At 47.6% G+C, this 17,916-nt stretch overlaps 1 protein-coding gene across 1 annotated transcript in view; it reads left to right on the top strand.

Moving 5' to 3' along the window:
• ACOXL (acyl-CoA oxidase like) overlaps positions 1-17,916 on the top strand; it is a 247,466-nt gene that overhangs the window by 185,291 nt on the left and 44,259 nt on the right. Inside the window, 2 exon segments of the mRNA XM_072951449.1 lie at positions 4,834-4,921; positions 16,904-16,974. Of these exon segments, the coding sequence (XP_072807550.1) occupies positions 4,834-4,921; positions 16,904-16,974 (159 nt within the window).

Raw genomic sequence — 17,916 nt, forward strand, 5'->3', positions numbered from 1 at the left:
TGTACAGTAAACTACACATATTTCAAATGTACAATTTGATGACTTTTGATAGAGGTATCCACTGATGAAACCACTACCACAATCAAGATAACTAACATTTCCATCACTCCCCAAGAGGTGCAATTTTTGAATTCCCAATTCATCCCTTTCCACTCCCTTTACCCCCTGGTAACCATAAGTTTGTTCTCTATTTTTGTGAGTCAGTTTCTGTTTTGTAAATAAGTTCATTTGTGTCCCTTTTTTTTTAGATTTCACATATAAGTGATACCATCTAGCATTTTTCATTCTCTTTCTGGCTTACCTCACTTAGAATGATGATCTCCAGGTCCATCCATGTTGCTTAAAATGGCATTATTTTATTCTTTTTTATGGCTGAGTAGTATTCCATTGTGTGTGTGTGTGTGTGTGTGTGTGTGTGTGCATGTGTATACCACAACTTCTTTATCCAGTCATCTGTTGATAGACATTTGGGTTGTTTCTATGTCTTGGCTACTATAATAGGTTCTTTTTTTAAATTTCCTTCTGCAGCGTTTTTTTGTTTTGTTTTGTTTTGTTTAGTTTTCCTGTATAGATCTTGCACATGTTTTGTAAAGTGTACCCATAAGTATTTAATATTTTTGATGCTACTGCAATGGCATTTTAATTTCAACTCCTATTTGTTCATTTCGAGAATACAGAAATACAATAGACTTTCGTATATCAAAGTCTTCTATCTCGTGACTGCTTAATTAGCTTATTATTTCTCGTAGGTTTGTTGTATATTCCTTAGGATTTTCTACATAGAAATTCATGCCTTTTTGGATGAAGACAGTCTCACCTACTTGTTTCTAAACTCTGGACCTTTAATTTCTTTTTCTTGCCTTATTGCCCTGGCTAGAACCTGCAGTACAGTGTTGAATAGAAGTGGAGATAATAGACATTGTCTTTTTCCTGGTCTTAGGAGGGAAACACTCAGTCCTTTGCTATTAAATGTGACCTTAGCTGAGGTTTTTTTGTAGATCCTCTGTAGGGAGGTAGGTGTTTTTAACTGGCTGTATTGCTGCTCGAAATTATCTTGGGTTTTTCTGGAAAAGAGGAAGGGGGAATTGGTATGGGCATCCATCAAAGGTGAGGCAGCAGGGGTTTCTTTACGAGTTCAGCTCTGTCTTGGCTGTGTGATGACTTAATAGGAAGAAAGCATTTATTTCCCTTAGAGGCTTTCAGTGTGGGGAGTGGGTCACATTAAACATGACCAGGTGTGACAGTGCATCTTTATAAACTGTGTATTTGGCAGGCACAGGTGTTGCCAGGGAACTAACTCCCCATCAGTCCACTGGGAGGCAGTGTACCCTGTGGTTAGGAATGTGGGCTCAGAAATCTGTGCCCAGTCTGAAGCCACCTCTGCAACCCTGGGCAAGTTCCTCGACCTTTCTGTGTTACAGGTTTCCACCTGCAAAATGAAGATAATAAAAGATATCAGTAATACCTCCCTCCAGGGCTTCTGAAGACTAAATGAGCAAATGCGATGAAAGGGCTTAAGACAGTGTCTGTTGTCTGGTGTGTTTTAAGAAGGATTTAGTTTGCATGAGGCTAATTTAGACACAAGTTTTCAGCAGCAGGTTTACTGCTTGAAGTAAAGAAAAACCCGTATCATTTTTAAAAACGCTTTCTCTTGAAACCTTGTGTTAAGATGTTGTGACATTGGAGGGTTAGATACTTGATTTCTGTCATTTTACAATGTTCTTTGTGCAACGAGTACATTGAAAATCCCTGTGTGTTGCATGGGCAGTTACCAGCAGGGTTACAGTTGTGGGCAGTGACCCTCTGCAATTAACCCTGAGTCTATAGTTGGAGGCTGAACCCAAGTTTGATCTTCTGGTCTGTTCGTTTCGACCACTGGAGAGTGGGATGGCGTGTGCCCTGCTTAGGCGTGTGGACCACTGTGCAGCCTCTAGTCGGCTTCAGACTATCATTTCCTGCCAATAAACTAACTCAGAGGGCCAGAGACTTCTCAGTCGGTTACTTTCCCGGGCATCTGCCCTCGTAAAGCTGCCTTCCCATCACCACGTTCTAAGCCCTGGGTGCCGTCCTTCAGTGGGGGGTGAATCCTGCAGCCTTTCTATCTGGGAAGTGGGGGTGCCAGGGAGCCACTTGCCAGCAAGGGTGAGGTTACCCTGAGCCTTCTTGAGTGAGTCCTGCAGCCGCACCGTGATGCTGGCATACAAGGAAAAACACTTAGGAGCTGGCTAGCAGGCCTTCAAGGGGCCTTTCCCCTAAACTTGAACTTGCTTTTTACTTTTGCCTCATCCTGTTGGAGGGGTTCAGGCACAGTAAGTTTTGCAAGGGATCCTCTGCAAGGTTTTCCCGTCCGATGTCCCTCCTTCAAGCAGGGTTCTGTGTTGTCTGGCCAGTTTTCTGACTCTGGTTTTCTCTTGATCGGGCCAGCGAAAACTTAGTCTATACATTGACTTCTAAAAAAATTTTTTAGATGTTCGCAGTTCTGTTCAGACAGATCCTTCCTCTCTCCTTCCCATGCAGCGGTGGTTGCAGGTTGGGGGTGGTGGTGCAGCCGACGCGGGTTCAGGAGAGCCTGTCCGTCAGGCTCTGCCCGACACAGATTTCCTGGCGTCTTCCTCCATTGTGGGATGGGAGAGTTCCAGGACTGTGTTTGGGCAGCTCTGGTCTTCTCCCTTGCCAAAGGTGTTCTGTGGGCTGTTCCCTGAGAATTTCCTACCTCCATGGTGCCCATTACACCCATGCAGGGATCAAGACAGACAGCATCCTCTCCCTCCACCATCTTGAGATGCCCCAGTTAGGTGGGGACCCCAAGGCACATGTGGCATGGTCCTCCGAACTGTGCCTGTCGCCCCAGGTAATCATGCTAAATTATACATAGGTAGAGGTTTTCTGCAGCGCCAGCCTTTCCACTGGAACACAAAGCACTTTGTCATAGGAAGGGTTTCACCAAGGAGTCCTCCAGGCCCCCCAGGTACTGTGCAGGTGTGGGACGCAGGTCATCCTTCAAGCAGAAGACTCTGAAATAGAAAAGAAAAGAGAAGAGAAGAGTAAAGAAAAGAAAAGAAAAGAAAAGAAATGAGAAGAAGCTACATAGGCTGGCTTCCTACTAGAGTGTGATATCTTTGAGCAGAGGATTGCTCAAAGTGTAAATACGAAACCCTTAGATTTTCAAAACAGAGAAAGCAAGAACAAACAAAGAAAAGTCCGAAGTGCCCAATTTAATACTCTTCTCTGATCAGGTAAGAATCTGCCTTCAGCTTCACCTAAGTGATTGTAACTGCCAGCTTTGTGATTTGGCATTTCTTTTCCATGTATTTTCTTCGTATTTTATTCCTGCTAAATTTCTTCACTTCCCTCCCATTAAAACATGAAACAAAGCAAAAAAAAAAAAAAAAAAAGACAAAACCCCCAAAAAACTTCCTTCATTAGAGTGCTTGAAAGACAGTCTTAAAGCAAATAACCCTCCAAAAGTTACTCATTAGATACATAAATGACATAAACGTACTGCATCCGTTTCCACCTTTATGTTAATTCCTTGCACATTTCAAACTCTGCCACTACCACATGCCAACTCTGTGGAACAGGCATTCAAGAAACAATTTGATGAGAACTTTTAAGATCTACTCTCTTAGCAACTTTCAAATATACAATGCAGTTAATTTATTAACTATAGTCCCCACGCTTTCATCACAAGAAATTTTCATAGCTACGTCTGGGGGTGGATGTTAACTGGATTTATTGTGAAGATCATTTCACGTTATATACAAATATGAAATCACTAGGTTGTATACCTGGAATTAATATGTTTGTCAATTATATTTAAATTAAAAAAATGTTTTAAAGGCTCAAAAGTGAAATAATTTGTCTACACCACAAAGATGAGATAGTAACAGGGTTGTAGTTTCAGTTTTTATCCCTCAAGCCCCGAAGTCCGCGGTCTTTCTGTTACAAGATTCCTCTAAGAGTGAGTACGTTTGTTTCTGTAAGTCAGAAGGCATGTTGTTGTGGACTGAATGTCTGTGTCCACCCCCCACCGAATTCCTATGTTGAATTCCTCCTTCCCGACGAGATGGGGCCTTTGAGCGGCAACCCTAATCCCTTTAGGGTTAGATTAGGTCACGCGGGTGGAAACTTCATGGTGGGATCAGTTGCCTGATTAGAAGAGAAAGAACGAGATCACTCTCCCTCGGCCACAAGAAAGCACAGGAAGAAGGCAGCCGTCTGCCAGCCAACAAGAGGGTCTCCCTAGAACCTGGCCACGCCAGCACCCTGATACTGGACTTTCCAACTGTGGGGAAAGGAATTTCAAGCAAAAGCTTTTAAGCAAATTTTGAGGGGAAAAAAAAAAGGAAAGAAACAAGATAAGAAGTAATTTGAAGACCTGTGGAAGTACCTGACTGCAGTGGGAGGCAGGAGGGAACACAGGTGGGTCGGTTTTGTTGCGGGTTAGATGTAAGTATCCAGTTGTGGTGTTTTCTCCAGGCCGAGTGCCCCGACTAACCGTGGCTCGCTCTATCTGCGCAGGCGCCCTCTGCTTCAGATCGTTTCTTCAACGCTTGTTAACGTCTCAAGAATTGGCGGCTGGCGGTGGCCACGTTTGACATGTGTGGGGAATTGATAGAAATATACAAACAGGACTCACAGTGTGTTCACGGCATTTCTTTATCTAACTAACAGTGTTGGGGGTGACAGAGGCCAGCCTGCCGTAGTCCTTGCACGCAACACACCCCTGCTTGGTGTTGTTCTGAAACGTGTGCACCTGCCCTCTGCCTTGCTGGTAAGTTCGATTTTGTCAGAATATCACCAGTGGTTATTTTTCTTCTGTCAACCTGACAGGTGACAACCAAGAAGGAGGACTTCTTCAGTGCCTGGAACTCGTGTCTTCACCACATCACCTGCCTGTCTCTGGCGCACATTCACAGAGGTCAGTGGGCTCCTGTCGAATATTCATGACTGAGGGACTCTGTGGTCGCCTGGGAATCTGACTTGGCAGAGAATGGACAGTCCCCACTCTGGCCTGAGCTCCCGTGTGGAATTTAGGGTCCCCAGACAACTCGCATAGGAGCACTGACCAAATGACACCCGCTAAACCCAACGCTAAACCCCAGTGACAGTGCACTTAACACGACCCTGCAGTCACCAGCATCGCTTGTCGGGAGGCAGCTGGCTGAACGTTGGCCCCAGCATGACTGCTATTCCCAAGTAAACAAACGGTTTGGGGCGGGTGGAGGATGCATAAACTGAGGGCCGTTTTAATGGGATCACTGTGTGACCAAGTCCAAGCTCAGACTGCTCAGCACACAACAGTCTAGAACTGAGTTGTTGGGCAAGGAACAGCGACGTTATTCAGAAAACCAGCAGACCGAGAAAACGGTGGATGACTGTCCAAATTAGAATCCAGGCTTCTTTGATACTAAAGGGGAGGGAGGAAAGTCAGACATCTCCTGAGTCCAGTCGGCCTCCAGCGGGGCTGTGTTCATTTCTCCCTGCCTGCCGCCATTCCTGGGTGGCCAGTCAGGATGTTCCCTGTGAGCCAAACAAAGGTATTTAGCTTAGCGCTCATTAGCAAGGTCCCCAGAGAAGGGCCATTAGGTATAATTTAAACTTACAGGCAACGACCCTTTAGTGATTAACCAGCAATAGAATACAAAGTTTACAGTAAAAGAAACAGATCTGATGGAGTCAGATTTGTTCTTCCCTGTCACAACCGCCTGAAGGATTTCAAGGAGCACAACTAGCTACTTAACCCTAACCCCCAGTTAGCCAGGGACTGGTTCAGCCTTTTTAAAGCCGCGGTTCTCAACCAGAGGTGATCGTGCCCACAGTGAGGACAGAACGAGAATGCTCAGGTGACCGCTCCAAGAGCGCGGGCTCTTCCATCACGGGGTGGGGGTGGTCGCCAGGAGCGCCACACCCAGGGCCAGTCCCCACGCAGGGACCACGCCCTGTGAGTCCCACGGCCTCACCAACGTCCCAGACTCCGACTTCTACCTCTGCTCCCCGGGGCAGCCGGGGAAGGAGCAGGAAGGAGCGGGACCTAGGAGGTAAAGGAAAGAGCAGAACGTTCCCCCTCCCATGAGTCATGAAGGAACAGGATGGGGTTCCCTGATTTGCAGATGCAGACATTTTAATTTGTCTGCACACTCACTGTGTATGAGGCTCTGGGGAACTGACTCTCCTTAATGGCACTCAAAAGTGACAGATACAGAAACCAGAATGCCAGTTCATTCATCACAGATCCAAAGCCAGCTGCTGAATGGTCATGCGTGTCCTCTCTGTGGGGACAGCTCCACCTGGAATTCAGTCACGCAGGTGCAGAGCGTGGGCTGTCTGGGCAGCTCTTGGTGGGGGATCTGACTTCTGTGCTCTCCGGTCACAGACACCTGGAGCCCACGGGGCTGCTTCCTGGACTGCCCTGGTGCCTTTGGTGCCTAACTCACCCCTGGAAAAACCACCCTTCTTTTCTGCCAGTGGGTTCCTCTTCCTGATTTGTTGAAACACATCTGGGGTGTGAAATAGCACTCAAGACACCTTATTGGAAGGCACGCACATCCCAGAGCTTCTCCTCCACTTCGTGTAAATTTTCATGGCTCTGTTCTCAAGGGTGCTGTGACCCCAGCTCCTGGGCTCCTCCCTCTGGGTTCCTGTGAACAGACCACAGACCTTGCCCTTCCTGGGACACGAGGATGAACCGCTTGGACTCCAGGTCTCACCTTCATTTACACAATGTAGGTAATTTGATATTTACACCATGGGGCTGTTGAGAAGATACTAGAAAGCCCTTAGCTTCGCCTCTGACCATAGTTTGTGTCCAATAAAACATTTTTTAAATTGCTGTTAATTATTCATCTACACAAACCTTAGTTGCCTTCACTGAAGTGGAACATTTAGACCATTTTCCACGAGAGGAAGGAACAGAAAGGTTAAACAGGGTAGGTTCCAACATCTGAAGTCTTAACACCGGGGAGAAACGTCACGGGTTTGATGTCGCCACAGCAGGAAAGAATTCCAAGTCAGTTCTGAACCTTTTATTGGTTAATAACCATGCAAAGCAAAAGTGATTATTTTCAGGAAATTGGCCTCTGGTTCGATGACAGACGAAGAGGGTTTGGCCGTCTAAAGTAACTGAAGGGAAATAAGAATCACAAGAGATATAATGGGACTCCATGACAGCATCTAGAAATCCAGGGAAACGAAGGAATCTATCCACAATGAAGAGGTTTGTGCAGATACAGGATGGATTCTAACGGCAGGAACGCACCTCACGCGCTACCCAGGAAGATTTAGTCGGCTTGTCATTGTGTTCAAACAGCACACTCCCCCCTGGCAGAGGTCTCGAGGGGCCGGGAGAAGAGGTGGACGGAGCCCATCTGTCTTCGGTGACTGGGCCCACATGTTGCCTTTGGAGACTTTTGACGGAATCGCAAAGAGGGGAGGGAAGGATCGGGCTGTGAAAGCACAGACCTTAGCGTCACCCCAGATGAAAATGAACTCCGCATCTAGCCATTTTTATTAGGAACAAATGGGGGAAAAGAAAGCCTTCTGGCATCAGTATCCGTTTGTCACCTGAAGACTTAGGAAAACCATGTCTGAAATAAAATAAAAATGTTAAGCAGTCTCTGGTGGTTTCTAAAGTGGTATGTAACCATTAGGATGATAAATTATGCTTTTACTTTGATGCACATTTTTATGTCACCCTAGAAATAGCAGTTCTGAAGCACGGTGCCGTCTGAACCCCGAAAGGTGTACCAATTCCTAAATAACAACAAAAAAGAGAAACTAAGCACTTTTATTAAATAAATTACCTCCAGCATTCTCCAGCTCCGTGCAGAATTGTCTCCTGGTTTTCTCCTTCTCAAAGCTTGGGACGTCCTCCTTACACTGCAGGAAGTCCCTTTTCTGGTCCTTAAAGTGACTAATAATTTAGGATGTTTGCATCAAGAGTAGGCTGTAATTATGGTTAGAATAGATAAATAGTGTGGATTTCTGCCTACCGGAGGATTAATTTCAGACTCGCCTCAAGGATGTACTGGCTTCCAAACAAGGCTTCCTTGGTTAATAAAAATGTGATCACATGCAGGATTAAAGCGTTCTTTCTGTATTTTTATCCGTGAGAGTTTTCTCCAGTATTCGCCATGGGATCAGCATTTTCCTCCCTATTGTTAATGGGGCTATACTTTCTATAAATTGCGTTCACCTTGATTCAGTTTTAGCTTTGACATTCATCTTCCAGGAAATTATGGGAACACACTTACCCCTTCCTTGAATGTGCGTGACTTTAGGCGAGCTCAGAAAAATAAGATGTCACGACTTCATCCAAAAGTCCTGTGTGAGTTTAGGAACTTGTCGTCCCCTTACATTCAGTTCCAGAAGTTCCCCCCAAACCCCAGCTCCTCCCAGCTTGAAGGGCAGACGTGACCTCTGAGGTAGAACCAGAAGTCGAAAGTCAGCATGTCTTGTTCTTTGAATAGTGGTTTCTGCCCTGTTCTGCTGTTACCGCTGGAGACGGATGTCTGGCAGGCGGGGAAGGAGGATGAGGACCGCGGGTCCTGTGCTGGCTGTGACAGCCTGTGTGCCAGCCTCTTCCGTCCACACCTTCTGCTGGGTGCACGAGCTGAGGGCCGCCTAGTGAGCCCTGAGTAGGTGGTCCGAGGGAGGAAGGAGCTAGGGGACTGCTGCCCCTGCTGCCGCCCTTCCTCTTGGTCTGGCGCTCATTACATATGCGGGCAGAAGCAGAGGGCGGGGAGTCTGGAGATCCAAGAGTGGGTGCGATGTGCTGCCAGATCCCAGCAGACCAGCATGTTGGAGGCCCCGACGTTGGAGAAGAGAAGGACCGTCTCAGGCCTTGTCATCTCTGACCTGTCACATGGCGGGGGGACACATCTCAGACCCATCATCCCTGCCAGCAAAAGGTGCACCTGGGAGTTGGCTGCTCCGTTTTTGCACACACGATGGCTGGGAGAGGCTTGCTCAGATGGGATGTTCTGCATACTCCGTGGGACTCTCTGAGTCTCCAATGCCCCAAGTCTGGGATAGCGGAGAGGCGCTTGCTGGGAACCCAGGAGGTGGGAACATTTGAGAAGAAGGAACGTGAGAACTGGCACAACGTTGGGAAACAGAGAGGGAGAGAGAAGGCGCGGATGCGCCTGGTGAAAAGGAGACCGTCTTAGGTCCCAGGCAGGGGGAACTTCATGCTCACATAAATGATGGCTCTTAAAAACTGACCCTGGAGCTCTGCAGCATGGAAGCCCCGAGTGATGCACGCAAATCTGCCACATCGGATTTTCGTTTTGTGCCTCATCAGCAAATAGACTCGGGAAGAGAGGAAGTTCTAAGATGCAGGCGCCCACTGCTGGACCACACTCCCAATGTCCCCACTTCTGGGAAAGCAGGTACCGGGGAGTGTGGCTCCCGGGGGTGGAGGAAAGAGCCCTTCTGCGACATCACGCAGGCTGCTCTAATTAGACAGTGTGGGGGGGTCTCCCCCAGAGCCCCAGGCCACGTAGAGGAGCTTGAGGTCTGGGTCGGCCAGACCTGAAGACCCCAAGTGGTGTCTTCTCCAGAAGTGCTGGCACACGGCCCTCGCCAGTGCCCGTGGGGACCCTGCTCACCCCAGAACCCGGGAGCGTGTCACCTGGGAGGTCCCGAGAGGACTCCACTAACTCACTCTCCTTCGAGGGAGGCGGCAGTTTATGAGAGTTTTATGGTAGATGACCTGGAAGATTCCATCGCACCGGGAAGCGGGAATGAGAGGAGAGAGCCAAGTCTGGTTCCTGGAGGATATTTGTTTGCAGAGGCCTGTGAAGGACAGAATTTAGCAGCTGTACTTGACCCAGACGCTAATAAAACGTCACTTACCTTCCGGGCTCCAGGATATTGGCCGGCGGGACGGATCGCCTCCCTCCCTGGTGGATTCGGCGCATCCTCTGAGCTGCAGCTCCTGTCACTTCTTCAGTCTCCACAACAACCTTGCTCAGCCCTTGAGGAAACTGAGGCTCAGGGCTGACCAGCTGCCTCGAGTCCCACAGATAAGGGTGGATCCGGGACCCCACCCCGGGGGCTGGCTGACCCCAAGGCTTCTGAGTATCAGATCTTGAGCAGAGCCCTCCCACCCCCAGGCTCAAGGACTTGCCTTCCTACAGATGAACACCGTAGAGTGGGCACCCTCGCGCTCTTGAACTTTGGGGAGATTTTCTTCGTCTTTTATTTAGCACACCTTTTCCTGTGCTAAAGCTGACTGCTTCTCCCTGGCTGGGTCTCTGGACGATGCTTCCTGTTTTTTCTTCCCACAGGCTTTCTATGAGGGTTGGGTGTGGAAGCGCTAGGGCCTTGTAATCGTGAGGAGAGCTGACGCATGAGGAGAGCTCAGCGTATCAGGCCCTGTGGGAAATGTGATGGCCCGAGCGCTCATTAACCCCCACACCGAGGCAGTGTGGGAGGGACCACCCTCTACCCAACTTCCATCCCAGGAAGCTGAGGCACAGAGAGGCTACATAAGTTGCCCAGGGCCACACAGCAGAAGCAGGAGTCAGATCCCAGCAGACTGCTGCCATCTGCCCACCTTGGGGAGGCCCTTCAGTGCTTGTCGGACCTGAATCTGGGAGCTGAGCATTGCTAAAGAGGCAAGAAAAAGAAGCCCTCCCTGCTTTAAAAAAAAGTGTTTTTTTTTGTCCCCCACTATGTGATCAAAAAATGTACCTTATATGGTGAACTGCTAACATCTGACCTGCGGTCCCCACTGACTTTGCAGCTCCTGGTACCTGTCGTTTCCAAACAAGGTTAATCAGCGCGCAAGTTGGCAGGTGCAAATAACACAAGAGATAAGAAAGAAACAATTTGTGCCACATAACTCTATATTGTGAGATTTCCGTTAGGAATATGGTGAAGAATAAGACCTTCTAAATTGTGAATAAAAACAGAAGCATAGGAAATCTGGTCATACCACAGCAACTCTACATATGATTTTATATATATATATATTTATTTATATTTATATATATATAAAGGATCCCATATTCTAAAGTTAAACATATTTGTAATAAACATAAACTTCCATTTCGGTTTTAAAGGACAACATGTTCTAATCTCACAAAACATTTAGCAAACAACGTTAGAGCTCACATGAGCCACCCACACAAAACCCAAAAGGAGCTACAGAGAAAACACAGAAAAAGCAACTGTCTGTTGACAACCAGATTTTCTTTCAGTTCTTTGAGTTTTTTTGTCTATAAATAATCTGTGTTTCAAATGTGACCAGTTTCTTTAACGGTGTCTCCTGGCATGTGCTCACATACGTGTGTTTGAAAAACAAGAATTAAATGTGTAAATCTTGGAAACTATTGAGTTTCTGGAGGGGAGATCTTCAAAATACATGCTTTTGAGATACCCAGAGTGTCAAAATGAAGCATCACGATGATGTAGTCTTTCTTCAGTGCATCTCTTTACCTTTTATGAAGTCTGGAGTTTGATAAATCACCAGAGATAAAAACATCATTTTTAATCTATCGCAGATCCCAAATGTCAGGAGGAAAAATAGCGTCGTGTCTCCTTTTTGTGAATTCACCCCTCTCTTTGCTTATGAGTTATGGGCATGTGTTTGCAGAGAAAACATAATGCTCTATTAACTTGAAAATGATGGCTTTTACTCCGAAACATGAGAACTGGGAAAAAAAAAAGCATTCAATTCTCTGAGATATAATCGTTTAACAAGTTTTGATATCTGCTTAAAGTGGCGTAGAATGTTAGATGGGAAGATGACTTGCCTTCCACAGAACAACTAAAAGCAAGGTTTTCATTGGATTTCATCAGTATTTCTCCTTCCCTGACTGACTCAGTACCCCGGATCTGATATATCAAAGTGGCTGTTGAATCCTCGATGGGGAAATTTTATGTAACCTCGGTGCAAACAGAGATTGATGAAGCTATGTTGTGATTTTTTTTTCCCCCAAAATAACTCAGAAATTCTCTCCAAGTTGGCAGCCTGGAAAATAGAACACATTTTCACAGATTTCTATAATTACAGGTGAAAATGATTCTGTGTCCAAGAGTGCAGCCAAAAGAACTTGTTACCCAGATTCTAACCTCTTCTTACTGCTATCTGGTGGGTAAAAATGCAGAAACCAAAAAAGTAAATTAGCCAAGAAAAAGCATGGCATCAAAAAATGGCTTTTTAAAATGTTTAAAATAGCTGTTTCTTAATACGTGATACAGTTTCCTGATGCAGTTCCTTGCCTTGTGCGTGTTTTATCATTCTTAACTCCTGAGATGTTTAAGACATTAAATTTTACGCAAACCCATTTCAGGCCATGGACATGTGGTTGAGTTTTTCTGATCATCACTACAAAAAGTTTTTTCCAGCAAGTTAAGGAGACACTCAGATTCCGTCCTAAGCACCAGAGGTGCCTCAAGTCGCAGCTGCACGGGACCGGCTGCAGCTGTGAGCAGTTGACCTTGGTTTGCTCTGGTCTTCCCTCTTGCAAGGGACATGCAAGCCGTTTTTGTCCTAAGGAATGGGATCAAGGCCTTGCCTCGGACTCTGGGGTCAAAATGGCAGGGCCGCCTGGGGAAGTCGAGACTTGCTCTGTCTCTCAAACTCGGATTGTCCTGTGAAGAGCAAGTCTGCGCCGGCCCCCGCTGAATCCAGTATCTCCTCAGCTGTCCTTCAGAAACAATACTGATGGAGAACACTCTGTTCACTCCTTTATCCACCACCCTTCATCCAACAAGCATGTGTTGAGGCCAGTTGTGGGCCAGGAAGTGTGTTAAGTGCTGGGGATGGAAGATACAGTAAGAAAGGCCCCTGTTCTCAGGGAGCTGGGATGAAGGTTACCGCAGACCAGGTGCTTTGGGAGAACATGGGAGAGACAGACCCGCTGTGTGGGGTTCGCACAGCTCCCCACAAAGTCCAGGTCAAGGGGATCAGCATTTGAGATCTTGATTTTTTCCTACTGACGTACAGTTGATTTACAACATTGTGTTAGTTTCTGGTGTACAGTGTAGTGATTCAGTCATACAGAAATATATAAATTTTCATATTCTTTTTCATTGTAAGTTATTATAAGATATTGACTATCATTCCCTGTGCTATACCATAGGACCTTGTTGTTTACCTGTTTTATATATATACAGTAGTTTGTATCTGCTAATCCCAAACTCCCAATTTATCCCTCCGCTCTTTCCCCGTTGGTAACCATAAGTTTGTGTATTATGTCTGAGTCTGTTTCTGTTTTGAAAATAAGTTCATTTGTCTCATTTTTTCAGATTCCACCTATACACAACATCATATGGTATTTTTCTCTGTCTGACTTCAGTTAGTATGAGAATCTCTAGGTCCATCCATGTTGGATGGAAGTGACATTATTTCATTTTTTATGGCTGAGTAGTATTCCATTGTATAAATATACCACAGCTTTTTTATCCAGTCATCTGCTAGTGGACAGTTAGGTTGCTTCCATGTCTTGGCTACTGTAAATAGTGCTGCTGTGAACATTGGGGTGCATGAGTCTTTTCGAGTTAGAGTTTTCTCTAGATATGTACCCAGGGGTGGGCTTGCTGGATCATATGGTAAGTCTAGTTTTAATTCTTTGAGGAACCTCCATACTGTTTTCCTTAGTGGCAGCACCAGTCCACATTCCTACCAGCAGTGTTCCCTTTTCTCCACGCCCTCTCCAGCAGTGATGGTTTACGGACTTTTTAATGATGGCCATTCTTAGTGTAGTTTTGATTTGCACTTCTCTGATATTAGCAATACTGAGCATCATTTCATGTGCCTGTTGGCATCTGTATGTCTTCACTGGAGAAATGTCTGTTTAGGAGAGACCTTGATTTTTGAAGGACGGCTAAGATTTATGTGCATTATGAAGGTAGAAAGGGATTACAAATGGAAGGAAGAGCAGACTGGGAGCATGAAATACATGGTGGTTTGGGAAAGCGCCTGTGGTCTGCTGTGGCCCAGGTGCAGGGCAGACGTGGGGGTGGGAGTCAGGGTCCCACAGGGCCTGGTGGGCCAAGGGCAGGAGCCTTCCCTGTCAACCTCCACAGTCAGTGGGGGTCCAGGAAAGGGTCAGAGCAAGGGAGGCATGGCCTGACTGGGGCTTTGGAAAGACGCCTCCAGCTGTGGTGTGGAGGAGAATTGTGACCAGGGGAGGCCGGGCGAGGCTGTCCGGGAAGGAGCTGGGAGGATACGAACCCAGAAGTGATAGCGACGGGACCAAAGGAGATGGTGGGGTTCTGGAGACGTTGCAGGGAAGGAATCTGTGGGAACTTGATGGGGATCCGATGTGCAGGATGAGGTGGGAGGAAACTCAGAGGCTGATGAGTGAGAGGCTGGCTCTGGCACCAGGGAGACAGCAGACAGGATCAGATTCAGCTTGGATAGGAGGCACGAGGGGGACCCGGTTCTGAGGGGGACTTGCGGCATGTAAATAAAGTGTCAAGAGAGGGGAAGGGCAGAGATACTCCTGTCCTGAGCATAAGCATCGTATTAAATTGAGAGGTGACTCCCTCAAAATGGAAAATTGGAGTCGATGCCCCACCCCTGGGCAATTGCTCTCGGCCATCCTGCCCATGACCCTCCTGGAGTCCACAGCTCTTGGGTTTCTGAAATTGGTCAACTCCTGTTCTCTGGATGGATCAGTGAGGGGCCGGGGGTGGCCTCCAGCTGAGTGTCACTGTCGGAGCTGTCTTTCTGGGCAAGTGTGAGGGACCTGCAGGTGGGTGGGGCGGTCCCTTGGAGAAGGCTCTCTGTAGTGGGGAAGACAGGGTGACATGGATGCCACCGTTGGCTGCGTCTCGGTCTGCCTCCTTGTCTGGACCAGACCCCAGTAAGCATTCCTTGGTCAAGGGGAGCCGGGGGTCACATTGAAAAAGTGAGAAGGTGCCCCATCTGTCTGAGGGTGGGCAGCTCCCCGCACATGGGAGAACTCTGGGTTCCAGAGATGGGAATCCAGCCGAGCTCCACCCTCTTGCTTCCTAGTGAATGGCCACGCTTGCCCCAGGCTGAAAGGGCTCTACCCAGAGAGTCCATGATGAGTGAGCTCCCCCTTGTGACTTCATCCCTGACCCAGCCAGTGCCCACAGATGGCTCTCCTTTGCAGCCAGCTTCATAGGAAAGGACCCTGGGAAGGAAGATCAAATGGGCGTGAGATGTGTGGCAGGCAGGGAGAGAAGGACACGGCCTCCATCTCAAGGCCTAGATCGGCACACACTGCCTCACAGGGCAGCCCCCCCACCGGGAACCGCCCACATCTAGAACTTGGCGGCCGATTATCCACATCTTGCTCCCATGGCTCAGACTAGGATGAAGGCTTCCAAGATGTCAGTGAGACCGCGTTACTGTTCCCATCCCAGGGCCTGGCCAAACTGGCCTTTTGCCTGTCCTGAGCAGCGCGGTCCCCGCTAGTCCACGCTTTCCCCCTCTGTGGGTAGGGTTCTTGCAGATGTCAAAGAAGTGGGGGGAAATACTTGTGGTTTATCTGCTGATGAAGTTTTCAGCACGTCCTATGTGCAAGGCTCTGGGCCAGGAGTACAGGGATGCTTTGCAGCATAGTGGTGGGAATGAGATGTGAACACAATGCCCTCGGGCAGGTGGATGGTGACGAGCCTGGGACTTGGAATTAAAAATCAGGACAGCATACAACTGACAACAGTCAAGACTACAGAGTAGTTCGGTCATAGATGAAAACGCTCTAAAGAATTGTATTTTACAGGTAACATTGAAAACTATTTTAAAAAAAAATCCCAGACAATACTTTCTTGATTCATTTGTGCTAATCTAATTCTCTTTAAAATATCTGCATTTGTGAACATGACATCCAGACCTTGGGGTCACAACAGAAGCAGACTGCCCCTCGGTCCCGGGGCTGGCGCTCCGCGTCTCTGTGGGCTCTGTGGAGGAGGGCGGGTTGGACGCGGAGGATGCTCATGGCTTTGGGTGGTTGGTCGGGAGGGGTGAGCTATGCTGTGCTCCAAGGCAAGAGGTGAGACAGCCCAGCAGACAGCGGTGAAGGGAAAGACTGAAAGCAGCTTTGAGTCTGGAAATAAGAGGCTCAGTTTCTCGAGTTCACTAAGGTAAAGCCTTAGTACCCGTCGAAAGAAGTGGGTTTAAATCTGAGGGCAGCAGGGAATCATGGGAGCATTTTCGAGAGTGAAACAATAGGGTCAAAACAGCATGCATGGAAGGCAGCTGTGCTTTTGTGCTGATTTAGACCAACATAGAAAGGGGTGCTCGCAGGAGTGGGCCTTAATGAGAGCTCTGGGTCACCTGTATAGAGGTGTATGATTTGTGTAGGTTGTCTAGTTAATATTCCTGGAGCGTTCATGGCCATTAAAATGGATGGTTAAAATATGTTTTGCAGACCTTCTTGGTTTCTCTCCACCATTCTGTTGGAGAAAGATGGTTGGGGAAGTTGACCTGAAGTATCTGGGGGAGTTGGTGGCGCTGGCTTGAATCAACACCGGGGCCCCATCATTCATACCAAGAGAAGACTCAAAGCCATTGGGATCACGATGGAAAACTGAGATAGAAAGTTTAGCACTGCCAGATTTACCAAGGCAGGGGGAGTCCTCTAGATGCTGGTCACAGGAAAGGGACAAAGAGTGTGGTCATGGGGGACAGGATGGGCCGTATACTGGCTGAACCCAGGACCTCCCGCAGTTTAGGACGGAGTTTTGCTGATGGTGATGGCTGCGTGCTCTGATGTGATCATCCTGGTCAATGGTGGTGGAGAAGTCACTGTGTGTTGGCCCTGCCCTCCTGGGGCAGGCTCTGCCCTCCTTGAACTTATCACCAAGACAAGACCAATAGCACCCCACCTGTATCTGTTGTCACCATGGTGTCCTCCCCCCCACCAGAGGGGCTGGGGGTCCAAAGGGAGGTCATTCATTCTCCCCATTTCTTCCTTTGCAGTTACCTTAGAGCAGTTCTCCCTGGCTGTGAGGAGCTGCCCCGACCAAGAGGACCAGGCTCTGTTGAAGAAGGTACGATATGACACAAAGCACAGATTTCCTTACAGGCTCGCAGCATTTTTATTGCCCTGAGGGGAGTTTCATTTTTACAAGCAGGGGTAAATTTATCATCTCTGAGTTTTGTGCTCCTGGGGGATAAACTTGTCATCGGCGGGTAGGAAGGTTGCTGGCTAATGAGCACCGCCGTCGTCCGCGGAGCACAGCAAAGCGACGGGAGAGTGGGCGTCTGCGAAGAGCCGGGAATCTCTTTAATTCTCCAGAGGGCTCACTTGGTTCTCTTTAAGCTTATCTGACAGAGGCTGGATTCTTTGAGCAGATTTATGAGGCTTGGCCAAATTCCATGGCTCTCACCATACTTTTTAATTAAGACAAAGGATTCCATACCTTGGGTGTCTGCTACATCCTCACTTCCGTCGCCGTGGGGCACGATTCACAAATGAGACTGTTCTTGTGAACCACAGGAAAGGGCATCTTAGGGCACAGAGTCCTTGCCCTTGAGTGGGAGACAGACTTCTTTTTTTTTTTCTTGGTAACCATTGCTTAATTTCCTTCCAAATGGCAAAGGAGCAGGGGTATGATCTAACCTACATTTCGGCTGCACATCTAGGTGAGCCAAAGCCTGGGAAAGCTGGCCAGCAGCCTGCACGCATTTAATTACAACGTAGTCTTTGAAGGCAGAAAGCAGAAGATACCAGCAAATCACAAAGGTACACACACCCTTTTCCACCAGTGACTAAGACTCACATTTTCACCTAGAAACTGTACTTAGACCTAAAGGCATCTGCATTTCCGTGATGTCATTTCAGTGCTGTACTGTCAGGAAACCGCATGGACCAGGAATTGCATTTCTTTAGCTAAATACCATACCAGGTGTCCTCTGACTTTAGAAATGGGTGGAAAAAATAGGGTGTCACTAGAAGGGATTTTCAACTCATTTGCCTAAGACCTGATATT

Source organism: Vicugna pacos, chromosome 28, assembly GCF_048564905.1.
Source record: "Vicugna pacos chromosome 28, VicPac4, whole genome shotgun sequence".
In the NCBI taxonomy this organism is placed as follows: domain Eukaryota; kingdom Metazoa; phylum Chordata; class Mammalia; order Artiodactyla; family Camelidae; genus Vicugna; species Vicugna pacos.